The sequence below is a fragment of the Aythya fuligula genome, chromosome 4, assembly GCF_009819795.1.
Source record: "Aythya fuligula isolate bAytFul2 chromosome 4, bAytFul2.pri, whole genome shotgun sequence".
Lineage (NCBI taxonomy): Eukaryota > Metazoa > Chordata > Aves > Anseriformes > Anatidae > Aythya > Aythya fuligula.
This window is the reverse complement of record NC_045562.1, coordinates 64,049,074-64,077,066: the sequence shown is the minus strand read 5'-3', so window position 1 is coordinate 64,077,066 and position 27,993 is coordinate 64,049,074. Positions and strand designations below refer to the sequence as shown.

The 27,993-nt window shown below is 36.7% G+C and overlaps 1 protein-coding gene across 2 annotated transcripts in view; it reads right to left on the bottom strand.

Moving 5' to 3' along the window:
• The window catches only part of STK32B (serine/threonine kinase 32B), a 178,855-nt gene that overhangs the window by 17,790 nt on the left and 133,072 nt on the right, over positions 1-27,993 (bottom strand). For both annotated transcript variants that reach the window (XM_032186412.1, XM_032186411.1), the window contains exons 6-11: positions 27,601-27,690; positions 13,044-13,147; positions 8,410-8,526; positions 7,167-7,292; positions 2,655-2,786; positions 1,806-1,870 (exon numbers count right to left, since the gene is read on the bottom strand). In XM_032186412.1, coding sequence (XP_032042303.1) covers positions 1,806-1,870; positions 2,655-2,786; positions 7,167-7,292; positions 8,410-8,526; positions 13,044-13,147; positions 27,601-27,690 — 634 coding nt within the window. The remainder of the gene's footprint in view (positions 1-1,805; positions 1,871-2,654; positions 2,787-7,166; positions 7,293-8,409; positions 8,527-13,043; positions 13,148-27,600; positions 27,691-27,993) is intronic.

The following is a 27,993-nucleotide window of genomic DNA, read 5'->3' as shown; positions in this document are numbered from 1 at the left end:
CTCTATGTTGCTCAATTAGAAACACCTGATTATTTATTTATTTATTTATTTCCTAGCCTACTTCTAGTTTGGAGTTTCTTTTACATTGAAAGATGAGCTAATTTTTTCCATCTATGATTTCTTACTATTTATGTGCTGTTCTGTGCCACTGAAGTAAACTGAGTGGAAGGCTTAAATCACAATGAAATGTGACTTTTTAAGATGACTGTAATGAATATCTAAGTAAATATGCAGATATTTTCGAACAGCTAGATTATATAACCAATTCTGCTCTGTGTGGAGGAACAGGGACAAATATCAAAACATCCAGCTGTGTTAATCTCAGACTAATTTAAAACTAATCTGAGACTTCTATGCTAATGACATAATCACTTACTAGATATGGTTTTAATAGGAACAGCTCATGTCTTTGGAAATCCACGTAAATGCATCCTCAACCTGTACACCCAGTCCTAAGCCTGTACTCACAGGAAGCTCTAAGGAAAGCTCTAAGGGTGAGTTTGTACTGGCATACACTGTATAGCCTCTTCTCTCCACTATGATATGTGTATCTGTTGCTCTTGTTTTGCTCCTATTAACTTGAATTTACTTTGTGCTTCAAAAATTTTACCTCTGCTTCTCCCCAAATTTGTTTTTCTTTAACTTTTTTCTTTTTGTCTTTGAAAGATATTACAGACATTTTTCTGTGTCCTTCTTCAGCTCTAAGACAATTTAAATAGATGATAGGGATCTGGCATAAGACAACACAGGATCTGTTGCGGGTCTATACAAGATATTTTTCCTTTACCTTGTCAATCTAGCAATGCCTGAAACAAATTCTGAATGAAGTGCGTGTGTTTTAGCCTTCTCTTTCATTTTACTGGTACTTCATTTAAACTTATCTCTTATCAGCCTCTTAGAGTCCTTTGCAAGAGAAAAACAGGGTGCTAATTTCTTTTATGACATAGTGTCAACTGTGCAAAGCTGACAATGCCTTTCCCAGTTTTAATTACATAAAACAGTAATTACTTGCATTATAAACATTAAGTAAGATATTTAGAACTTTTACATTAATTTCTAACATTTCACAACTCCATTAGAAAAGCTTGCAGATATAATTAGGTCAAATGAAACCACAGAACATACTAGGATGAAATGGAGAAAAATGATCAAAGACACAAACAACTCTCCTGTTACAAGCTATATCCATAATAAAAACAGGTCCAGAGTGGCTCTAATACAGTAAACAATCTGAAATGTGGTGTATTAATAGGACTAGGAAGATTATTGACATCCCTGGGATTCAGACATGTCTCTACTGATTCTGGCTGATGCCTAAAATATGAAGCATTTTCTCTCTGTCTGATGTAGTTTTAATATTTAGTCCTGTTGAAAAAGCCTATGATGAAATAACTTGTTTCATGGTGGTGAAATATGAATAGGGTTTCCAAATCAGAACACTGGAGTTCATATCATTAAAATTTCATGAGGTATCATGACACCTTTGGTGTTGTCTGAATTGTGAAAAAGCAGCCTTGTATATCATTCCCTTTTCTTATTTGTTAATGACTTCTCTGGAGAAGCATTGGTGACATTTACCTTCTCTCTATAACATGCTTTCACCATAAGCACTTCTGCTTGCTTTCAGAGATGGAACTACAAAAGTGTCACACCAGAAACTAAGAGGAAGAAGTCAGTGGAAACCCAGCCTTCTAGTTGTTGGTGCTGTGATCATTAATCACTTTTCTTTACACTGGAAGAAAAAAAATCACTCTCAAATTAATTTCAGTACTGAATGCTAAACAGGTGTTTAGAAATGCACTTACTTCTCTCTGTTGAATATGATGAATTCTTTCCTAACGGTTTCCAAGCACTGCTGCAGGTGTACGTTCTTTAAAAGACAGCATGAATAGGTTGATTAAAAGTGACAGAAAATCATAGACAAAATCACAACAACAGAAATGATACTGAACAAAACATCTTATGAATGAATACTACCAAAAGGCATTTTGAAGACTGTTCAAGAGTGGGCCATGATAGCACAATCAATCTTTCTTTCTTTTGGGAGATGTTCCCCACAAAGAATTCCTGAGGATTTTTAAGTCTGATAGCTCTTCGAAGAACAGTTCGTGTGAGCATTCAAAATTATCAGGAGTAGCAACAGAAGTCATTAAAAAAAATCACTGAATTGATATTTAAAGTTTGGAAAAATGGTTATTTTGTAATCTCCTCAGAAGTTTAGGCTGTTTATACAACAGGTCTTTCTATGTGAAACACATTATTCAAGTCCATGAGAGACAGCTTTAAAACATTTATAAATAACAAGCTTTTCACTGCATGCTTTTCATTTTTGGTACTAGCAGTGAATAAATACTCCTAACTATCTGTCCATGTGTGTGGAGCATATTTTCTAACTGGCAATGCTTCTTCGTACTTTAAATGAGCATCTGTGAGAATCTTTAAATTGATTATAGCTACAACATACTGTTAATATTTGGCTGAAATAAATGGTTGTTTTTCATCTCGCTTTGGAAATGGTTTATGCAACTATATGTAACGAGACAAACATGGGGACCAAGACTATTTTCAGAGATGGTAAAATTAAAGTTATATCATTATGCCTATTAGAAAATTAAATTAAATACCACTGTCTGAAGCCACAGCCTACAACTTACCAGTGGGCAGGTTTCCTTAGCTCCATCCTTGGATTTATTTTTGGCAAGTCGTTTTTTCTTTTTATGGAGAGGCTTGGACTCTAAAATCATTTCTTCAAGTTCAAACGTTGGATCACAGTTCAGTCTTCCTTTCTGGTACAAAAGGATTCAAAGTTACACTTTGAAGAGCTATTGTAGTTTTTTTAGTTTGTCTGGCCAGTGTTAATAGCATTAATAATTAGCTGGCTTACCATCCACAACTGTAAAATGAAAACTATCTTTTTTGGGCCTGGAGTCATGGCTGAAGTTTAAATAAAGGCAGTAAGATAAAAATTATATTATAAAGAAAGAATAAAGAGTTAGATCCTCTGAGTGACTAGAATTATGCTATCACAATGAGAGGAATCTGATGCAAGGTCTTCATCAGAATATAAGTTAGTGTCATAGAACTTCAGTGGTAACTATAATGATGCAGGAAGAATCGGAAGTACCCCTGAGACATGAGTTATAAAAATGTGATTTTCTGAAGAGTTGCAGGTAGATTCTGCTACCTGGATCCTACATATGATGCCTAAGGAAGAACTAGTAGTTTTTTAATTGTTTGGTTTGTTTCTTTGTTTTTCCTGTTAGAAACATTTATATCTCCATAGAGTAAACTCAAAAACTGACTTCATTATTATTATTTTTCATACCTATTACTTACATTACCTAAATATTCTGGACTCTCCATTTTTACATTAATTTATGAAGCTTTAACCATATCTTAAGACTTGTTGTTGTATCAGGGAGTCCTTGATTAAGAAGGGTGATTGGGAATACCACTTCTATATGGTCATTTCCTTCCTTGATTTTGAGATCTGTTCATCACAAAAATTTACAGGAACATAGTTTAGGTCTTGAATTATTATTTCATTATTATTCTATTTGTTAATAAAGTATAGCTGTCTTTTCACAGCATTTGGGATGAACATCTCTTATTTAGGGATAAAATCTAGGTTAGGTTCAGAAAATTTACAGAAAGGCTTCAGCAGAACCCTATACACTAGTTGGCATCCAGACTACTGGATCATTGTTTTGTTACTGCTACAATCAGAATAACATGAGCTCCTTTCTTTTCCTCATGCTCTCAGAACATTTCAAAAAATTTGCAAACAACTTGAACTGTGTGATGGATTGCTTCAGGAAGTGGATCTTAAAAGCAGACTGTTTTCCTCTTGAACTTCTGGGAGTTCAAGCACTCTATTTTCACTGTCAAGGTGGAAGGACTAAAACAAGTCACATATATGTGGCAGATATTATTTAGTGATCAAAAATCTTAAACATTAAAATCACATTAGAAACCATTCATAAAATGTGTGGTGTCCTGAACTGAAACATTTGATTTAGAGATTGCTCCATCATTTTTATTCCCAGCTACATCTGTAAAATCAAACTAGAATATTAAGCTCTATGCTTCCTTTTCTTGCATACTACCCAGTAAGATTAAGTCATTTTTTACATCAGTACAAGTTTATAGCTTATTTATATTGATTTATAAATAAATAATTATTTACTTTTGTTCAATCTCAGTTCTTTTTGTGAGCACATACAGTTTTAAGGTTTTGTTTTGTTTTGTTTTTGTTTTTGAACACTTTAAAATTACATTACTTCTGAAGTTTAAAAAATAAAACCAAATTACATTTAAATAATTTCTTGCTTCCTTTATCAAATATTTAACAATACAAAAAGCTATAAATGATTTATGACACCAAGGTGAATATAAAGAAACTAGGTAAGTTATAAAGAAACACATGTAGTAGTTAAACAAGAATGATGTCTATGGATCAGACTACAGAGGGAAAAATTAATCTATGTGGGCCTTCCTATATGCCCTATATGCTCCTATATGCTCCCCGTATGCCCTGTTGCCAGGCAAGCTCCTGTCTGAAATACCAATCTAATAAAAAGGTATAAAACTCTACCCTGACCACATCACATATTGACTTCAGCTCACCTCTCACCTCAAGACTAGAAACCAAGAAATATTTTGTTGCATGGCCCCAGTTAATCAGTGAATACTTTGCTTGGCCAAAAGAGGGAAATGTTCTTGGAAAATCCCTGTCCAAACCTGATCTCCTGAAATAGCAAAGCATACTATATAAAGATGTGTAATCCTGGAAAAGATACTGACTCTTACCTTGTCACTGATTTTCCTAATATACCTGTTAGATTGCATGGAACAAGTCCTGTAATATCAACCTTGACCCTGAAGTTTCTAGTAGTCTTTTTAATAGGACTTGCAGTTTAATCTGTGTAGATAAAAGTCACTGTTTTGCTATTATTTGCTTTTAGACGTAGAATATTATTTTCCTAGCACCAAGCGAGGTCCAGAGTCTTCCAAACTAAGCCTTAATCTTCAAACTTCTGAACTATTCTGGCTATTAGATTTTACTGGTATAGTTTTCCCTCTTGCAATTCTTCTTCAGTTCTAAAATGAGGAATACAAAAATGAGTAAATCAAAAAATCTTAGGCTTTGAATCCTTTTCCATCTGATTGTCTTTAGTGCCACAAAGTTGTTTGAGCAAATTAACTTTCTCAAGACCTACTTCTGTAATGTCTCCAAAATATAAGTGAGACAAATTCCAATATGACAAGAATATATGTCTTTGGATGCATATTTAGTGGCAGACTGTTCAAAGTATTTCAGGAAAGCTTCCTCTTTTCACAGTCTCCATTATGTTCACCATTGTCAACAACAGCCACAGAGAAAAGCGACTTGGCCAAAAGAGTAGTACCAGACTCATAGGCTCCACAATTCCTTCTGAAATTGTATCTAAAATGACTTTTTTCAGCCTCCTGGTCTGAAAACTTAGCTACACTCTCTCAGGAGTAAAGTACCCTCAAATAAGTCTAAATCCAAGTGGAAAGAACCAAACATCCACATAAGAACTGTGAATTAAGGAGTTTGAGATGTTCCTCCATGGCCAGATAGAGACTGTTGTTTGTGCCCAGACTCTCAGCAGACTGGGCATGAGCCAGCTGTATAGGGAAGAGTTGCAGTAGCACTATTAGTTCCTATTACTACAGTCAGGCTACCACAACTCACTGTTCAGCAGGCAGGACGAGCAGAGTGGCAGACATCACATTAGTTGTCTGTACACCCATGTCCAGTCCTCAGAAGAAAGTGAAAATGGAGGTTATGGCCCTCAAAAATCAAGCATGAGTTGAAGCAAGAAGACAGGGAACGTTTTGGGGGGGAAGGATAATGCTGGGACAGCATCAAGAGCAGAGAACAGGTTTGTCAAAGACAGGTGTCAGTACCTGATTTTGCTCAAGCAGGTTGAAGTCTTTTCTCTTGATTTTAAACCATAAAATATGTACCTATGCATAAATAGGCTTTGCAGAATCTGGGACTCCCTTCGATCCCCGTGTATGCTGCATATTTGGGTATGAGAAATATATAGGATATGTGAATCCCTATCCTTGCTTGTTGTGCTAGTTACCTGTTATGTTTCTGGTCTTTCCCCACACTCTGTGAGGGAAGCCCTGTTTGTTCGCCTACAGCTCTACTCCTGCAGGATGTTGCTCCAGGAAGGGCTCTGTTTACATGTAGGTGCCAAGAAACACATAAAACAGTTCTAGCATTGCCTTGGCAACCCATCTGGCTCTCTCACCTCTGCTCCATTAGGAAATTCCCTCTCTCACTCAGCTCCTGCAGGGCTGGATCCTGTCCCTATCAGATTTAGCAAGAACTCTAACATGTATCTAAATGAGGATAGGATACAGTTATTCCCCCTTTCTTGTCCTTATTCACAGTTGCATCAAAAGAAAAGAAAAGGAAATCCTTAGTATGCTACATATGTATTGTTTGGAGAAGAACTATGGTGCAATATAGCTTCTATGACCGAACAAAGTGGAGAAACATGTAAACTCCACAGTCATTGCTTTTTATTCATGGCCCTCAAATCCATTCAACTTCCAAAGGGACAAAACCAAAACATTCAGAAAATATAACAAAATGGAATCACGAAAAAAAAAATCCCACAAAATTGTCTCACAGAATCTGAATGCTTTAACATAGGAAACTTGCAGAAAAAAAGTAGGTCACTCTTTTTAAACTTTTTTTTTCTTTTTTTTTTTTTTTTTTTTTTTTTTAAGTGAAAATGGTCAGAATATTAGGATATTAAAAAGTCTTGTAAATGTTATGTCAGATACCTAAATTTCAGAAAAACAACAATCTTCTTGGTATTCTTTGGCTCAGAGTTAACACTGACAATCTGTTGCTCTAACAGCTGAAATGCAAAGTCTGGAAACTATCTTTTATTTGAAAGAGAACAAAACATGAACCAAGGTTAATTAGTTTTTATTGTGGTCTAATGAAATGGGCCAAATTTTCTTAGCTGTGACTGAGTAAACGAAAGTAGGATCCAAAGTAAAGCTTCTGTGAGAGGTAAATCACTGAAGACCAATAAATGCATGTGTAAACAAGTAAAACAGGAGTGATAATTAAAGTTGGAATTTGCAAACACAGTTCAGCTGGAATATCAACTTACGTTAGGAACAAAGCCTGGGGTCACAGATTTCTCTAGAACAGCATCCCAGTTGACATCAGCTAGATATGGAGAGCTCTGGATATCTGCAAGACTTGAAAGACGGCACTCTGCATCTTTAGTGAGGAGCTGTGATCGAGAACAAGGCAGTTTCTAAGGGACTGGATGCCATATAAAATAGTAAATGTGTCACACCCGTAAATTGTATGGTACAAAATTAGAGTGAGCAAATGGTCAAGGGATCCTCTAACAACTCCTAAAAGGCACAATCTAAAAAAAAGTGAAAATAATAACTCATTTGATATTAAGCTAATTTAATTGTCACCAGAGAGCTATTGCAGGCCTGAACTGTGTACAAAAAGTAACAAAAAAGTTTGTTTGCAAATAGAAAAGAGCCCAAGTGATATGAAACATCACAGTTCAACGTCACCCCAATTTGCAATTTGTCTTTAATTTATTTGAAGATATAGTTACACTGAACATCCTGGCAGCACTTAAAATTACCCACTTTGTTGCTCCATTTATCAAAAATATATTGCTCATAGCTGCAAAGGAAATTGATCTTTTGTTGCTCTATTCACATATTCACAAACATTTCCTGCTCAAAATCATCATTATGGATGATACGAAATACCTAGAAGATAGATGAACCTTGCAGCATGGCCAAAAAATTAAAACAAACTGGGATTTTAGGAAGAAAGCAACTTGCAGTGTCATGATGCATTCGGAAAGAAGCTTAGTGACATTTCCAGAAAAATGGCTTGACTTTTGTTGTTGCAACTATAGCAACATGGGACAGGGAGAAATTCAACCCTTTTCATTTCTAAACTTAATGTCTGGAAACTGTATCAGAGATTCAAGGGGCATAACAGCCCTTCCTTCCCTCTTTTGCATGCACAGCTGGGGCTGGAGATAATGGGGCTCAGGCAGAGAGTGGGAATTACCCTTTCCCATAGTTTTGTTATCAGTTTTTGTTACCAAATCAGTTTTAAAATAATAATAATAAAATAAAAGCTTTCTATTTTTTCAGGTCATTAAAAGCCTGAGTTTAAGAATAAGAATAATCTAGTTTCTCAGAAGAAAATACAGCACCAACATCTTTCAGAAAAGACTAGGAAAAAACACTCCCTTTTTGTCCTTGAAATTTTGACTATCTAATGAGTGTACTTGCCAGATGACCTGCATTGTTGGAGGGGTTTCTGGGAGAAGAGAGAAAAGAGGATGGAAGATGTTGGTCCTTTCTTACCTTTTTCAGTAATGCTATCATGCCCTTGCACCATGTAGATGAGTAGTGAACTTTTTCTATCTTGAACATGTTGAGTATCTCATCAATGGGGGTGGCTGAATGAATTTCATAGGGCCTCTGGGATAAAGTTAAAGCAATATCAAGTCAGCTAGAATGGATAAAAGACTAAAGATAATTCACATTTCCCTGAGCTCAGTATTGTTTATACTGGAAATACTGAAACACCAAAACATCTTGTAACAATTCTGAGGCTAATCCTTCTTTGTGTGCATGCTTTTCTTTGGTTATAATGAACATAATTACTCATAGATGCATTTCCTCTGCAAATTTTTCTCTTATGCTATTGTGATTTAACCTGGCAGGCAGCTAAGCATAAGCATCACACAGCTGTTTGCTCACACCCCCCCACAGGTTGGGATCAGGGAGAGAATAGTTTAAAAATAAAAATTAAAAAGAAAAAAAAAAAAAGTAAAACTTGTGGGTTGAGATAAAAACAGTTTAATAGGACAGAAAATAAGGAGAAAATATGATGATGATGATGATGACGATAAAAGAATTTACAAAACAAGTGATGCACAATGCTCACCACCTGCTGACCAATGCCCAGTCCCTGCCCCATCCACTCAACTCCCCCCACTTTTATTGCTGAGCATGGTGCCATGGGATATGGGATACAGGATATCCCTCCTGGCAGTCTGGGCCAGCTGCCTTGGTTCTGTTCCCTCCCACCACCCCTGGTCTCCTCTCTGGCAGGGCAGCATGAGCAGCTGAAAAGCTCTTGACTTAGCATAAGCACCACTCAGCAACAACTAAAACATCAGTGTGTTATCAGCGTTATTCTCATACTAAATACAAAACACAGCACTATACCAGCTGCTAGGAAGAAAATTAACTCTATTCCAGGTGAAACTAGGACACTTGTTAAGAAGAATCCATTTTAAATTAGGTGGCTGAATAATTTTGTTCCTGTGCCATTTTATATGAAATTGGATTTACTATTTTTTACTTGTAGCACTAGGAAGTCTTGTAATCTAAAGTGACAAAATGCAATACTGCTGGCTAAAGAAAGCTTTATCACCCTGATTTTAATAAGTAGTAGAAAGATAAATTAAGAAATGATGTATAGACATACAAAAACCTGTGTAAGAATTACAGTAAAAATTTAGACCTTCCAAATCCTTCTTCACTGCCCTTTTCAAAATCTAAAATTAATTAATTCACTGCATGGACCTATGGACTATATGCAGTGCCTAAATTCAATTATAGGTAAAGAGAGGCCCTAGACTTCACAGTGCTTTGTAATTTATCTTTTTTTTTTTTTTTTTAATTTATTTTTTCATGTTTTTTGTTTGTTTGTTTTGTTTTGTTTTTGTTTTTGTTTTTTCATTTGTTTATTAAACGTACCATTTGTAAATGAAAGTACTACCTATAAACGTATTTTCTTCTTAATTATTACATATGTATTTTTTAAAGGCACGCATTTCCGAAGCAAGTTTTTAGGATGTTACTCTGTTGATGTACTTTTTAAAACTAGGATAGAGTGTGGATTCCTTGTGAATTAAGTTGTAGCCAGTAGGTAACAAATGTGTGATATCTGATATAAAATCTGCAACCAAATGCCATAAGAGCAGCAATGTGAAAATTGATGCATTATATTTCATACAATACACAGAATTACCTTGAAATCCAAGATCCTCAACAGCAGAGAGCTGACACTCATTGCCTTCAATGAGAACTGAATCACCTTGACTTTTTCTATGGGTTATTGGCACATTTCCAGGGATTAGTTATGTAATCTGATAATGAATTATAACAACTCCTCATAAAAGGCCAGCAAATATTTTTATTTTGAGAAGATTCATGTACATGTTTAACTTTGAATAAATGTATGAAACTACATCCAAGTCCAAGAATCCCACCTACTACCTTTTTTCCTTCATCCTCATTTCACTTAGTCTCCACTGAGGACATGGTATATACAGTCATTGTCTATGACATGGGAACAGACTAACGAGTGTTAAGATATGCATCACAGACTTGGGGGAAAAATAGCAAAATTTGATGCCCAGCTTTACTTTTTTTTTTTTCTTTTCTTTTTTTCTTTTTCTAGCAACTGGCTAAAGAGAGAAATGTGCATGTGACATGAAATGCTCATACTATTATGTATTATTCAAAAAAATAACAAAAAAATAAATAAAATAAAATAAAATAAAATATAAAATAAAATAAAATAAAATAAAATAAAATAAAATAAAATAAAATAAAATAAAATAAAATAAAATAAAATAAAATAAAATAAAATAAAAAACAGACAGCTTAGTACCAGCTGCAACTGTAGCTGGAATCTCCAGCCTCATTTCCAGCAATGTGTTGCAATGCATTCGGTCAGAGTCTATTCTGATGATTCTTCTATCAACAATATTAAAGGCAAATAAAAACAAAAATTCAGATCAACAAAAAGCAACTCATCTTTTCTTAGCTCCTCTTGAACTCAGGCAGGCAACATAATATGTTATTCACAGCTCAGGGGTGGAAAATGATTTAAAGAACCTCATTCTTTTTGCTTGCTTGCTTGCTTGCTCCTTCCTTCCTTGCTTCCTTCTCTCCCTGTACACAATACTCCAAATAGAGAGAGCCATATCTTCAGGTGGCTCTGCCCATTTCCATGTTCTAATCTTTCCCCAAGGCTGCTATAACAGAAGTGGGTGGGCTGCATGGCAGAGGAGAGGGCTGCTGGCCTGCTATTTTAATTTGGAGCCTTGCATGCGCGAGCTGTCTCTTTGCAGCCATCTGCACAGTGCTACTGCTGCAGATGGAGCTTTGGAACTTGTGGTTGTTGCAGACAGTGATATGTCCCAGGTTAAGCACAGTTCCACAACCTGCCACTACTTCCCTTGTCATCAGCCCTGTCAGTTTAGGTTTCAACTAGACTAAAAAATATTAGAAATATAATTCAGGAAAAATACACCTTTTCCTAGTCTGTACAAATGTATGTGCTGCCACGTCACCCTCTGCCTTGCTCAGTGGGCAATGGCTGCTCTTCAGGAGAAAACAAGCAGCTGGCTTGGTTGACTAGAGCAGGGACAGATGGCAATGTTTTCATTTCAACAAAACATTTTGGTTCGGTCTCAGCTTTGCCTTGTCTCTAGCCAGACAGACTTGTTCAGAGACAACTGTACTGATCTTGGCAAATGGATACCCTTCTAGATGTTTTTTTTATTTATTGAAGTGACTGGGTAGTTTTTGTGATTAGTCTTGCGAGTTCAGCTATCCTTACATGATCACACATTGTGCTCTTTTCTTGAAGACACTCACTGGTGAAAGGATTGATATAAAAACATTGATGTTCTTTCAATGTGTTATATGTCCATCCAGCACTTCCCTCTGTGGCTGGGGTTCAGAATGTGTTTTGATTATAATTGCCAGACCTTTGCTCTTCAGTTTAAAATTTTCCATCTTGGGAAGAATATCCGGTAAACACCCAGTAATTGTTTTGTTTGTTTGTTTGTTTTTTTTGTTTGAGAATGATAAAGAAATAATCCAAAGACTTTTGTTGTTGTTGTTTTTAATATGTTTTAAATACACCTAGTGTTTGAGAGCAGGAACTGATATTTGGCATGGAAGAGACCTTTGTATCAGAAGTGTGACTTTTGCCATTCCTATGAAAAGAAAAAAGTTTGGTAAAGATCTAGGTCTTTGAAAAATATACTCTGAAACTTAGTTTACCCTCTACAGATGGAAATAATTTTTCTTTATTCCTAGTTTCCTTTATCTGTTATCCCATATGAAACTGTGAGATCTTTGAGGCATGAATTGTCTTCCATTATAAAGTGCTTAGCAGAACTGGGTAGAAGTACTGTGCTAGTGCCGTATAATAATAAATAATCCTCCCTTAAAGACAGCATACTGCAATGCAATGAAATATTTTCTCCAAAGTAGCCAAAGTAGGAATTAAGACTGTTAAAAACAAAAACAAACAACAGAAAACAACAATAACAAGAACAACAAAACCAGCTACTTTACATGTCATTATCCTTAAAAGGTACCTAAATTACTGTTTTCCATAGGGAATAGTAAATATTTAAGCAACCAAATTCAGCCCTTTGAACCAAAATGGAAAAGAATTTTCCATTATCTTCTGTGATATTTGACCATGCTCAGGAATATTTTTCATTAAGATTATTCACATAATTGATTAGATAACTAATGGTTGTACTGACAGATAAGCATTTTCTGTAGTTGGGCCAAGCATCTTAGGATATTATATTAGCTCTTTTAAGGTATTAGCCAAGACAATCAAAGATACAGTAAAGACTGAAGTAAACCATTATTTGGAAAAAAATGTCATTGTTTCCAACTCGGCACTTTGAGTAGCCATTAAAACATTTGGCTCTTCCTGAGCACACACTGAAAACCTGCATCCAATTTAGTCAAACTTTATAACATAAATGAGTGTGGGGTGAAACTTTACCAAAAATGTTTTCAGCTGGGAAGAGCTCAGGACTGCATTCCTGAGCACAGCCTCAGCCTTGGTCACTCACGTTTTATCACTAAGTGCATGTTCAGGGACACTGTAAACATTTGGCCTTCTGTCAGGCAATGCACTAAATGACAACAAAATCTATCATTCTTACCCAGCCCCTCAGCAATTCATATGCTGTAATTCCTAGCGACCACCAGTCGACAGGGTATGAGTATCCTGGGCCTCCATCCATAAAGGCCTGGAACACTTCTGGAGCTAAAATAATAAATCAAATCAGATCAAACAAAAAGCTTTATATTAAGGTTAGAGTATGTATCATTCATGCTTGTATTTGAATAATGAACAAGGATACAGTGAAATAGAATTAAATACATTTGCAAACACAACATTGTCAGGATGCATTTTTAGTGCCTTGGTTCACTGGCAATGAGTGCTTTTGTACAACAGGCAGTGGTCTGGGCTTTGTGTGTTTGTTGTTTTGCCGAAACGTTAGAAGGCAGGGAAGGGTCAACTCTGGATGGGTTCTTCTACAATGCAATACTCTCACACAGTATTCCACCAAAGCAAGGTCTCTCTCTGTATACACACACACCAGGTTTTGACCAGCCACACACACTGCTTGAGCTGTGCGTTATTGCATGATTCTTGCCATGTTTCACCTAGTGCTGAGCAGAGCTAGAGCCAGGAGGGTAATCAAGGTGGGTCAGAGCTGGATCCCAGATTACCTTTATGCCTGGCTCTCAAATCAAACCCCATATTTTATCATCTGCATTATATGTTTCTGGGGAATGTTCACTGGCCAGCATTTTTCAATTTCATGTTGTTTCCTGTCTGGTCCTTTTAGATTTAATGTTTTGTGAATAAAAATGAGTTACAGCAGGGGAATTTCTAAACTGAAGTGTGACTTGGAATGTTTAGGATAACGTATACATTTTCTGGGACAAATACTTACACGTGAGGTCATTCTTTGTGAGATTGATGGAGATACTGAACATGGTAGATCTCAGCCTCAATTCTACATTTGGGTAGAATTAATCAGAGGGATTTTAAAGATATTTAACACAGGAAAATGGTAATTAAATACAAATCCTGACACTGGTTTAATACCATGAAAAACTCTGTCATGACTGGAAATAAATACCTTATCAATAAAGTAATGGATTCCATAAAAATAACTTTCCTAGGGGGAAAATTTGATCTTTTCAAAACAAGGATCCAGTTGGCTAATTTCAGCAATGAAGACATACTAAATAATGCTGTTGTAGTTCTTTCAGAATACCATATATAAATAAGACAGGATATGAAATGAAATGAAATGAAATGAAATGAAATGAAATGAAAAGTTAGTCATGCTTTTCTAATTATCTCACAGCAGAATCTCAGTACACTTTGTGAAAACAACACTTTCCCTGGGGATTCTCTGAACACTATCACCAACCATAACATCATGCTAGACTGCAATTACCATGGGAGCCTCTTCTGGCCATGATACTGAGTCCAAAGTACCACATTACCACCTGATTACCATCTCATCACTTTCTAATGTGCATATTGCAATGAATAATGTAGTCTGGTCACACTTAGTTCTGACTGGCATTTTGGGATTTGACTATGTACGGCACCTAGACAAGCACCTTTAATTAAGGGAAAGGCTTTCCCTTCAGAGGAGTTTTTGCAGTACGTGCATCATTACAGATGGCAACCTAAAAATATACAACACCAGAGCTGAGTTCATTGTTCTGAAGAGACAAACCCAATAGAGGATTTTGGCATCCGTGAATTTATTGTGACAAAACTCAAATCTGAAGAATAAAAAGCAATGAGAGAATGGGAAAGGTCCTATATTCTTTACCTGGTAGAACCATCTCTAAATAGGTGTGATAGGAGAACTGCAGGTAACTAAGTAAACATTTTTATTTTTATTTTTATTTTTTTTTGCTACAATATGAAAAGCTAGAGAATAGATAAAGATTGAATCTCAGCTATATGTAAAGTTGTTTTGTGATCCAGTATGGCATGAGCCAACAAAATCGTAAATGTTGTCTTTCTGAGTTAATTCTGTTTCACCACCAGGTAGCTTAACCTGGCATGTTACATATTCAGATATACTTCAGATTGTTGCATTCTTCTAAGGCTCTGTATAGGCACAGCTTACTTATGTATGTAGTTTATTCTATAGATAGATGTTAAGAGGGCAGACAGGTTTTCTTGTTTTACTTTAGTGGATCAATGCACCTCAATTCTTCCTAAATTTCACATTAGGCACTAAAGCAATATTTTGAATATCACCATAGACACCCTTTTGTGAAGGTTTGCTTTTTTTGTTTGTTTGTTTGTTTGTTTGTTTGTTTTGCCACATTTGGAATGGCTTTTGCCAGCAGTGCCTAGATGATGCATAATATCTCATTAAAGAAAATAAACTTTGTGGACTTTTTACTCAGCTAAATAGGTATAATATTCATTTCATTCTTTCTTTTATAGCTTTAGCATTGTAATAATGTGAAGGATCACTATCTGATTTCTGTGAGGTAGAGATGAGAGTACTTTATTGATGTAACCTATGACATTGCCAGAACAGTGCAGCTGTTTTGCTAATTCAGTGACTGAGATCCACTTTTATTTTATTTGCTTGTTCCAAAAGCTTCAGAACCAATTGATTAAGCAGAACAGCAGAAAATGCTTTCTTTTACCCACTAGCCCCAGTGTTTTGAAACTTTGTTTTCTCACCTTAAGCAGATAACAGCATCCTGAGGTCAGAAAATGGGCAGCTGGGCTCTTGCTTCTTAAAGCAGATATCCAGTTTTCCCTGTGTTAGCTGTATTTAGGGTCCAGCTGGACTGACTCTTTGCATTCAGTCAGCTCCAGAGTAACTCCTTGCTTTGCAAGACTAGGAGAGACTGCTGGGAGGTGAAATATGATTTGTGGTTTCCTACACACAAGTTTATTCTCAGGGAGAAATCTCAACCCTACTGAAATCAAAAGACCTTTCCCTAGTTTAGCAAAGCTGAATACTGATCTCACACTAAGCTTGTGCTTAATGAGTCTAAAAACCTTTTGGATCTGAGACATTAGGTCCAAATGAAGGCCTCTAGCCTGTACAGAAGAATTCAGTAGTTTGCCTGCTTCAGGATCCTTGCTCAGGTCAGAAAGACAGCAGATCCTCGAAGTAATATATGTTAGACTAGACCTGAAGAGCTGTAGCTGTGAAATACAGAAATGTGGTGTTTTTGTTTTGTTTTGTTTTATTTTGTTTTGTTTTGTTTTCCTCCTCTAAGAACCAATTCTGAGTATAAACTGTATGGTGGATAAAAGCTAGTAAAAAAAATTTGAAAGTTAAAATTCTACATTGATTTTCTTTAAGATTATCATTGAAATAGTCTATTTGTAATTTTCAAAACTTGAATTTGATATCAGTTTCTGCTTGGACAGCCATCCTGCAGCCTGAAGCCTGATGTGGGTGGGTTCTTAGGTTCTTTACAAGGAACATAAAAGTTGAGCTCACCAGACAGGAGCAAGGGCAACAGCTTTGCTGTGTGCACCCTTTCTGCACGCATCTTCTCATATCAGAACTTTAGTTTCTGGATGAAAAGAATGTCCCTCATACATTGTCTTTTACCCCCATACATCTATCTAAATGCAAGGATACTGCCTGAAAAAGTTCATTCATAGGAACAAAAGTGAGAGAATGCTTGTAAGAACAAGAGTTTTTTTCTCCAAGAAAGTTCTATTGAACAAAGGTGTTTTTTTGGGGGGGAGAAGAATATGTAGTGTTAACATTGTTCTGATCCTGCACATTGTTTTGGTTGAGGTTTGTGGTTATTACCATGTACAGTCAGAGAGAAGGCAGTAGAATGGTGTATGGCACAGCTTATAATTAGTGAATCTAAATCAAATAACAGCCAGTCTAGTAGCAAGAAAGAATTCAAGATAAATGGTGAAGTGATGTAATCAGTAGGTCTTATGGATCTTCATGGCTCCCTAGGTGTCTTTGATGTAACAAAGAACCACTTTACTAGACCCGCCCAAAAGAGCATCTTCAACAGTAGAAACCTGGTCCAGCCTCATTATTCACCCTGCTTTGAACAGGAGATTGGAGTAGAGACTTCTGAGGACTGACAATGTGAATCATCCTGATTGATGCTAATGAAAGTCAAGTGAACATTTTCGTGCTAAGCTTCCTTTAGTGGGGTGATGAAGGGGTCTAAAGCTAGAAATCTCAAAGGGGTCATTATAGCCTGTTCCTCTCAGTAATAACCATAAACTGCATGGCTCTTCACCTCTGCTCAGACACATGGGAAACCTGTCACTGAAAGTACTGGGGACTTTTGAAAACCAGATCTGAGAAGCCACGCAATATTTTGGCCTAGGCAGGGAATTCTTTTCACGTGTGGTAGGAGTGTGACCAGTGACCTTTCATAAAAGGCTTCAGTAACTATAAACAGAGAGCACTTCAAAACTATTGCCATTCTAAGGTGACATCTGTGCTAATTTTAACAAAGTAAGCAATATGATCGGGACTGTTCACTTGGCTTCTGTGGTAATGAACAAATGGACACTTAACTTCAGCAACACAATGAGCTAAAAACCCACAGATTTATTTTTCCTTTTCAATTTCCACTCCGTTATTTTCTCTTAGTAATATACTTTCATGTTTTCACTGTTTATCTGCTTTTCTTCTTGAAAAATAATAAAGTGAACTCACACTTTTGTTGCAGTGAATGTGTTTCAGTGCCTGTCATGGCTGTCCCTAATATGTATTTCTAGTTAATGGCACTTTTTTTTTTTTTTCCCCCAATATTAAATTAAAATAAAACCCTCTCTAGAGCTTTATCCTGTGATTTTTATTTTTTTTTTCACTGTGTCCTTCTATTAATACCATATCATTGCAGACTCTCTCTATACTAAGCAGATAATTCCAAGGAAGTAAATAAATGGTTATTTCACTTTAGAATAAAACCATGTTAGAGAATGGCTATGAAAAAAAATGAATGTGAAAGCAAACCTAGTGAGTCTACATCCATCTCAGAAACAGCAGTTTCCTGGGATACCCATCCTCTTGTTCTGGGGGTTTTCCCATATTTGGAGCTCCAAATAATTTTGTGAAAAATAGTAATTTCTGACAAATCAGTTCATAGATACAACTACCCATTGCAATTGTCACAGCAGGCAGATGATCTACATTGTAAATGATGTAGAGGATGGATTTCTTATTGTATGCATATTTCCCAAAAGATGAGTTTAAAAAAAAGTTACAAAACTGAAATTTTTGTTAACTGGCTGGTAACACCATACCCCATTTTTGGAAGGTTATCAGTATCAACTGGTATGTTTCATAAGCTTGAAATAAAAGAGAGTATAGCTGTAAATGCAAACACACTGAAACCCATTTTAACTTTTTTCTTGCTATGAAAGATCATTTTGTGTATAGAATAAAGTGCTTTTAACTAGGGTTTTTAAAAGACTGCTGAGTATTCATAGGTATCACTGAACACCATGGTTAAATAGTAAGTGCTCTAGGTCTCTGAAATTCAAGCCATTTTAATTTGGTTTCCAATGGTGAGTTTGAAAAGGCTATCCATGGTAAAATAGTCAATTAGTGGCCCATCACTTATAATGGTTGGCACAGAGAATAGCTGTTATCATTTTTGATGGAGCATACTGGTTTAATCATAAAGACAATTCATCAGGCTAAAACATAAAATAAAAGGCTTGGAGTGGCTCTGATACAAATCCCAAATAGCACAACGTGAAGTTTTTTGTCTGATGAACTGATTTGAGGTTCACTTCCTTAGCAAGAACCTAATCAAAGAGGGCCTGGTGTACTTGCCTGTCACTACACAGGAGACTACTGAGTGTTGATTAAGAAGCTTACAGAGCAGTTATTCTGAAGCATTGCTGACTTCCATGGGCTGCCTTGAAACTTTGCAAAAACGGTGAGAGGGGAAGTGCAGTGAGATGAATGCACAAGTGAACCAGACCTGTCTTCAAGTGGCTTTTGCTACATACTAACAAATCTCCTTGTTTACAGTATATTTAAGCAATAAATTGCAAGTGATTCCTGCAGATCGATTAGCTGTAAGGAGCTAATCGTCCATGCATAAGTAAATGTTGCCAGAAGAGCTGGCTGTAAATTCCCACAAAATGCCCTGTGTCAATGTTATTAATATGACAGACTGAAAATAGATAGACTTATAGATAGACTTTATAGACAGACTTTATTTTTAATAGGCTTAAAAATAAAGGCATGATGGTTTGGCCTCATTTTCTCTCTCTCTCTCTTTTTTTTTTTTTTTTTTTGATGACCAAATTCAGATGTGCATGTCTAAAACATTTATCAAGACTGAAAGCACTGACATTAGTCATCTAGTTGGTTGGATAGAGCTCTCCGTGGCCAAATTGCATCTTAGCAGAGACCCTACATGTCAGTAAGAGGAAGCAGATGTACTTGGTGTGCTTCAGGGGCTGCAAAGAAATGCGTTCTACCATGTAGCAAATCATACCTCAGTAATGTAAGCTTTAATGTAGTGCCTGAGATTTAATAGATAGGAAAAGCAATTCCAGTGTCATTAACTGAGGTTCAGGGAATACCATGCTGCCAGGTATCATTCTGCTTCCACATATTACTCTCTAGGAATATAAGTAAATATATACACACACATACAATGTATACAGTATAAACATTTCCTTTGTCTAACACAGGATAAGCAGCAAAAAGTTTAGAGATTTCCAGTTTAAAAATGTGTGCATGACTTGATGCATATAGCATGGTTATAATTTAGCCACATGCATGTGCTTTGCTGACTTGGGTTTAATGAATGACAAGTTGAGCTGTATAAAAAGTGAACTTGATTTTTAAAATAATATTCCAAAATCCTTAGACTGAGAAGGTACAGTAAAATATTAACACCATAGTAAGAAAAATAAAAACAGAAAAGGTCAGTAATTCTTCCAGGTCACAATTTAAATAGAAAGCAGAAATCAGACTATAGTGATGACAAGTGATATTCTGTTTACAGAAGATGACTTTTTAAGAGCAAACTGGAAGAAAACTTCTCTCTCCCTGAAACTACACATGGACTTCATAATTGATAGTAAACTATCAATTTACCTCCTAGAATTTACTTTCTCATGGGCTAAAAAGGTCTAAATTATAACGGACAACTTTCTGACTTAGTGCTACAGCCTATCAAACTGCTAACTTCTATCATACAAGGTGAAGTGCTGCTTAAAGCCTGACCATGCTGGGCTGGCAATTTCCTGGTATGAAGTCTAGAAGTGTTACAGCAGTGTAACTGATTTTGTACCTTTATTCACATAATACACCTCAATAGTTTTAATACTCATATTTAGTGCAATTATTCAAACAGTTTGAATCAAAATTATTCAAATCAATTTTATATACCACTGTCTGAATATCAATACTGCATTCAGAATGCCTTGTTGGTTTGCTCTGTGGTCAAGCTACCCCACCTGCCCTCACTCATAGAGTGCTGTCCTCATAAAACCCTCTGCTTTACTTACCCACTGAACAGAATCCAATTCTTGTCCTTGTGTTTGTGTAGAGAAATTTGAATTGATTATTTTTGACTAAAATAGTCAAATAAATGATTACATTAGCAGTTTCGCTGGAAGAAAAGAGTAGTAGCAGGTTGGAGAGCACAAAGAGGAAAAAAGTGGCTGGAGACAGGAACATCTTTCCTGATCTCCTAAGGTTTTACAGCTACTTGTGCATCTACATTTAATGCCAGAGCAGAACTAAAACCTGAATACCCACTTGCAGCTCAGTGCTTAATCCCCTCAGCTGTGGTGCTGCTAGCACAAGCTGAAAACTCATCAGCACAGAGGAGTCTTTATTTGAGCACCTCCAAGCCTCATGTCTGCTCTCAGTTCTTGCTTATCAGAAGCAGCAGAAGTTGTGATATTTCTCTGAGATCAAAAGGGCAGGTAGAGACATCACCAGAGAGACTCTGTAGATAGGCAGTCAAACCCTCCACAGGAAAAAAGTTTGATTTTTAAAAACCTAAACACTGCCTTTACTGCATGCCAAAAGCAATGACCTGCTAAGCACTGTTTCATTTCAGAGCATTGCTTATTATGAACACAAATAAGCCCAGCGTTGAACAATTTTGAAAATCCATCTCCAAATTTATCCCTGATATACTGCAGCTACCTCAGGAATAAATTTGGCCCTACAGAATATTTTTGCTTTACCTGTATGGTTGTTATCAGAACATCCACTAGTTCTCGTCTGACTCCAAATAGTACTTCCACAAAGCATTAATTAATAGATATAGATGACTCACACATTTTAAAAGCCCAGTGGACCTCTGTGTAAATCCACATTCTTCTGATAATCTCAAACATGCAGCCATTATTCACACTGACAACAACCTATGAAAGCAGCTGTGAAAATCTGAGATAATAAATCTGTAAGGTAGGAAGGTGTAGCTGAAACTTTTCAAATAATTTACTGCTGATATTACATGTATTGGCTTTGGTTTATTATTTTTTTTCCAGGTGTATTGATATCATAAAATGTATTTTATTAGTTTGATTTGAAGTTAAGACATGGTGCATTATTTGGATAACTTCAGTCTCTACTGAAGAAAGCCCCAAAGCCTCTAACTCCCCTACCACCAGAAACAGAACATAATAGAAAAATATGTCACCTGTGAATGGACAGTTTCTGCAACACTCCCAAATAACATACAGATGTAAGGAAATACACCATTCGAAAGGAAACCTTTCAATGAGCAAAAATCATACGCTATAGGACTCTAGTACTTCTAAATTACCCAAGTGTGAGGAATAAGCAAAAGGTACTATCTGTAATGCTTTCTGGATGTATATTAGTATTTAACATTTTGCTTTGTAGTTTGTCAGCCTGCTCCAGGGTGGAAGGTTCAATATTTCAAGTTGGTGCCCAGTGCTCCATGACACAAGCGTATTACTTGCAACTTGTTCTTTTAGGAAGAACTTCTTTACCAAAAGGGTTGTTAGGCATTGGAACAGGCTGCCCAGGGAAGTGGTGGAGTCACCATCCCTGGAGGTCTTTAAAAGATGTTTAGATGTAGAGCTTAGCGATATGGTTTAGTGGGGACTGTTAGCGTTAGGTCAGAGGTTGGACTCGATGATCTTAAGGTCTCTTCCAACTTAGAAATTCTGTGATTCTGTGATTGTATGAGGGGCAATATAAGAAACTTTTTTTTCGTGATAGTGTTCCAGACAGACAAATGCAGACTTTCTTTAAAACACAACAGCCCTAATGAACAGCCTTCTGAAAGAAAGAGCCAAAACATAATATCCCAGGCACAGGCTGATACCAGGGACTTCATCCTGCCCTGTGCTGGCTTTCCTGATCCATGCTACCAGTGCAGATTGGAGGGTGATATACATACTTGTTGGCAATTGTTGATAGAGTGTGCATGTTAAAGGTCAGCTGCATCTCAAAGCACATTTTGCAATGCTTGCTACACAGGAGTATGACAGCCTGAAAACCTACGAGTTTCCAAAGGCTGCTGGTACAATAAAACCTTTGACAGCACCCACAGTCACTAGTGGTGTAGAAGATTTGAGCAGTAAATTTGAAATGATAAAATCAGGCATGGGTGAGACACAAAAGTTTCTTTAGCCCAATTAAGGCACACACTGTATTTTATGGCTGCAGCCATATGAAGAGTATGAAACAGAGAGTTTAAAGACCCCTGAATGTTAAGAAGCTGAATTAACTTCAGCATTTCAAGTCAATGGCTTTGAGAAGTAAAACTGCAGAAGTAGATGGAAATAGCTTGTCTCACCACGCTGTTGGTCTCATTCCTTCCAGATTCACTGTTTCCATGTTTTTGTTGCCTATGTGTGGCAGGTATTTTACTTACCTGGATGAATCAGCTGGAAAGGAGGAACATAGAGAAACCACCAAGGTTTCTGGAGAACTGTTCAGGTTCAGATACATCATGTTCAGTGTAACTATTTAGTAAATAGGTAAATAAGCATGGAAAATTTCAGGCTGAGAAAGACTTAGGGGCAGAAAGGCTAATATGAAGTGGGATTAAGAAAAGGCTATGGGAGCTGACTCACACAATGCTTAGAATTACAAGATAGGTATCTTAATAGGAACAGCTAGTGCATTTTTACAATATCAATTCACTGCATTTTTTCTTGATACCATTATTATGCAGTCATGCTGCATGCAAGTGAATTGCTCCCTAGCAATTTCTCAGCCTATTCCAATCAGATTTCAAACAGGAACAGAGACTTTAAAGATAACATTTTCCTATATATTTCTTTAAATTGACCATAGGAAGAAGTGAGAAATCTTTAAGTACTTCTAGTAAGGAGTGAACCCTCATTTCTGATTAAATGTAATAGGATCCACATGGGAGCAAGACTTCATAAATATCCCAGATGGGGAAACAGCTTTCATCACATCTCATACCCTCATTGCCATAAAAACCAGCACAGAATAAGGCATGTCTTACAGGAACCACTAAATTTCCTTGGTTTTGGTGCTCAGCAAGCGACTTGCCTGAAGGTGACTTTGTCTTCTTGCAGTGAGATTAAAGTATGATTTAACCTCCTTGTAATCTTTTCTCGGGTGCTAAGCGATAGGGAGTGAGGAAGGGGCCTCAAGTTGCATCAGAGGAGGTTTAGACAGGATATTTGGAATAACTTCTTCATGGAGACAGTGGTCAAGCACTGGAATGGGATGCCCAGGAAAGTGGTGGAGTCCCTATCCCTGGAGGTATTGAAGAGATGGGTGGACATGACAAGGTTTTGTGATGGGACTTGATAGGTCAGGTTGATGGTTGGACTTGATCTTGAAGGTCTCTTCCAACCTAGATGATTCTATAATGAAAGCTTGTCACCAAACATGGTGCCACACTCCCCATGCCTTTTTTTTTCCACCTGTTTTGGTCATTGTCTAAAATGGCTTATGTAAATCCACGTTTAAGTCTGGGATACAGCCTTAAAGCCAGAAATCATATGGACTTAAATGAACATCTTGACTGAAAACAAAGCTTTTCTAATTTAAACACTGTTGTTGAAGAGTACTTGTAGCATTTCACTTAAAGATATAATTATTCACAAAATTAAGAGGAAAATAAAAGAAATCAATGCTTTTAGAGAAAACAGTACCATTGACATGTGTCTAACCATGCCTGTCAAGCTCTTTGCTGATGCTTTGATACCCAACTTGTGCAACAGAAAATCCTCACCCATCACTTTTCACACAAAGCAGAGGAAGTTAACAGTTCTAAAAGCTTTTCTGCATTCTCACAGCTCCAAATAAATGCAAAGATGACTCTTCTGACTCTTTCTGAGTAGCAGAGACTGAACCTGTGACTTCTGCAGTATTTTTATATTTCCAAGAGGTGAGCAAGGTGCATGGGAGAGAAAGTGTGCTGGTGGATGGTGCTATAGTCTCTACAAAAAGGGAAAGAGCATTTTTCTTTTACTGTTTATTTTGTTGTGAGATTGTTGGATATGAGGGAGGAAGGGACAGAATAGCTCCATGAACTGAGGTGAACCTAGATAACACCTCAGCAGCTTGTGAAGGAAAAGTCTTGCTCTTACTCTCATCTCTCCCCCTCTCCAGCTCTGTAACACCTTGGGTCAGCTTGGGATTTCTGGGAATACTCCTCTAGCTCATTTAGCACCTAGGAAAGGCAAAAACCCACCACAACCACTGCCAGGAAAAAGGAGATAGCATTCTGCCATAATAAGTTGCACTGGCTCAGTGAAGGTTTCTGACACACTCTATCAAGAAGGAAGAGGATGAGGCAGTGAGAAAGACAGGTGAAAAGGGAGAATGAATGAGGAGAAGATAGTGGCAACCCTGGCTCAGCTATTGTGGCACTTCAGACTTAGGTCATATAAACTATTTGTCACAATGTTAAGATGGGGAGGTGATTACAAAGCATGTTTCTAAGGACATACCTAAGCCAGAGATTAGCATTTCCTACTGGGTACAAGAACTACTGAATTTTCTAGCAAATGGGCAATACCACAGAGAGGGATCTAAGTGGAGTTTAGGCAGAATGGATGGGGCTTGAGAGTTTCTGCACTGAATAGACGCTTTTCTTAAGATGAATCTCAACATTTCCCTTCCTTGTACCATCTCTTTGCAAATATCAACTCAACAAAGAACAGGTTACTCTTCCTCCTTAAGGTGGAGTTGGAGACTTGGAATTCAAAAAGGATGGAGTTATTTCTTGCAATTTTATCTCTAAAATAACAAATTACTTAGCACTTGCTAAAAATTTTTGTGCTTTCAGTTGTTAAAAACTAGGTTTTTCTTTTTCTCTCATGAGAAAAGTCTGCAAAAAAAGGCCACTAATGAACAAAAAGATGGTGTTCACCTATGAATGCAGATGGGCTGAAAGATGCTCCAAAAGATGTTAAGTTTCCTGTTAACTCTCAACAGAATCTTTGAAGAATACTCACATTTTTGTACAGCTGCTTTAACTAATCTGCCTCTGATCATTAGCAGCCAGACGATCCCTTCATTACACACATTCAGACGGTGACAGACAGATGCTAAAACGCTAACTGACCCCTAAGCAAGTACTCAGCTTTCTTCTGCTTTCATAATAATTATGCTTTCTAATGTAAAACTGTGCAATCGCTTCAAGATTAAAAATGTAAGGCCATCAAAACAGTCATTTAATTGACTACCAAATTAAATCTCAGAAAAGACTCTATTGTTATGCCGGCTGTCATCATCACATTTAACTGTGCAAAATGTCTATTCTGAATCTGAGCTGCTGCAAAATGTCTATTATTCAAGACTATTTTTGAATAACCTATGTAATAAGAATTTGCACATCTAATGACTATGTCTACTAGAAGATTGTAGGTAGCTATTTAAGCAGAATGCATGAAACTTTAGACAAACTTTTCATAGAAATGCAAAACTACAATCCTTAAAATTTTTGAAATTTTTAATGTTCCTCTCATCCTACGTGGAAAGGCATTTCAGTGAGTGTAATCAGTTGAACATGTAAATTGTATGGCTATTTGTCTGTAGGTTTTGGGGTAAGGTCTAATTACTTAGAGAGAAAAATTGTTTGTTCTCTGAATATTTTTTTTGTTTATTTTCCATGAATAAAACCACCACATGCTGGCAAAACCACTCAAGTGAATTCTTTAAAATTAAAGCTCTTGATGTAAGTGAGGTTGCAGCATCTCTCCCCCTCTCATTTCACCACATCCAGTAGGGAACCTGTGGTGCAGCATTGAACACTCAGGTACTGGCACAGATCTGGTCTCCTCACATTCTATATATGATGCCCATGCCATGTTGGCCATCTTTTCTAAGTAAAGGACATCAGACACTCAGCTAGAGCTAACCAGTGCAAAACACAGAAAATTTGTCTGAAGTCTTGTTCTCTGCATCACTTAAATGCTTGAGTCATGACTACATAAAATATTTCTTGGCATGTTTTAAGTACATTTGTAGAAGTAAGCTGCCCAGCATCAGGTCAGCACTCTGGGCATAGGGGCAAGTGGCCAATTCTGGTCACATGTATGGTGTTGTATCCTATTAATCCCCCAAACAGGAGAGCTATTTCTGAAAAAGACAAGTCTGCTCCAGTGCCTGGGACTGCTTTGACATGTTCACAGCTGGTACAGAGGTGTCCTGAAGCTGCCTGCCTGATTCATCTACATGAAGGTTTACACAGTGCATATTTTGCTCTGAAAATGCACAGTGGATTAATTCCAATTTCTTGGGCAAACACTTTTATTCTATGTTATTATGCATAAGTGAGGTAACACAATGACCTTCATTTCCCTGAATGACATTTTCAGAATATGGTAATTTTCTGATATTTTGCCATTGTGTGGTTTTAACATGTGCTTTGAGCATGCCTGTTAGCGAAAGTCTCTTGTAGACACACATATCTGTTTTCTAGAACCAAAATATGTATAGTTTCTAGCTAATCATCTCCTCATGTTAGAGCAATTCTGCATATAGAAAATTAAAACAGCAGATGTGTAGGAAGTCACAGGTAGGACAAATCACTCCTATTCTTAGTCATGGAAGCTAGTGGACAATTTGGTGGGACAAACAATCTTTAGGAGATGCCTTCTGTCCTTCATCTGCAGGGGAAGTTTGAATCATTAGCTTATCCAAGATGCTTAACTTACAGACACACAAAGACAGATGAACTGCATTTTACTCTCCCAGCCTTCAATCTATGCATTTAAAATATGTTATTAAAATGTATAAAATGCCCCTTAACACCACAGGTCAAACACTTAAGTGGGTAGTTACCTAGGACTCTAATTAAGCAGACAATTTTTTTGAAGAATTCAACAAAGCAATGCAATTAAAGATGTGCCTAAATTCTTTTTAAATGACATGACATGTTCTCTGCTAGATCATAGTGAGAGCAGTGCAAACATAATCATGTATTCTTGTCCCCAGCTGTAGGGGTTTGCACAAAATAACAGATGAGCCTCTCCTGAATTTGCTTCACAAAACCAAACAGAACCTGACTAAAAGCACTGTAGAGACCAAGTCTCTGTCCAGTTCCTTCCTCTCTGATATTTTCCATTGTCAATACACAGGTGCTATAAAAATAAATAAATAAATCACATTTATTATTTATTATGTGGTTTTATAAGTTGAAATCCTTTTAAAATACCATTAGTTCACATTAATATATGAAATTTCTTTTATCTTTTAAATTGTCTTGAAAACTTACCCATATATGGTTTTGTGCCAGCCATAGAAGAAGCCTTTTCTGAGCCTTTCACTATGGTTGCAATGTTGAAGTCAGTGATATGAACGTGTCCTGCAATTACACACAATAAAAACAGAAGACAAAATAGTATATCATACAAACTTTCCTTGCTTTATTCATTGTTTAAGAGACAATAGAAATAAAATAAATTGTCAAATTAAACAAATTACTATTAAACATTGTTCACAGCTAGAAAAAATATAATGACAACAAAATGATGTTATGCTTCTTTTCCTGTGCTGTTCCTATTATTTGCTTGCATGCTGAACCTTATGTGCTGGTCACCCCTGAACCTCCTCCTGCTGTGAACAACAAGGACAGTAACTGCCTTTTCAGAGCAGTAATGTGCAGGAG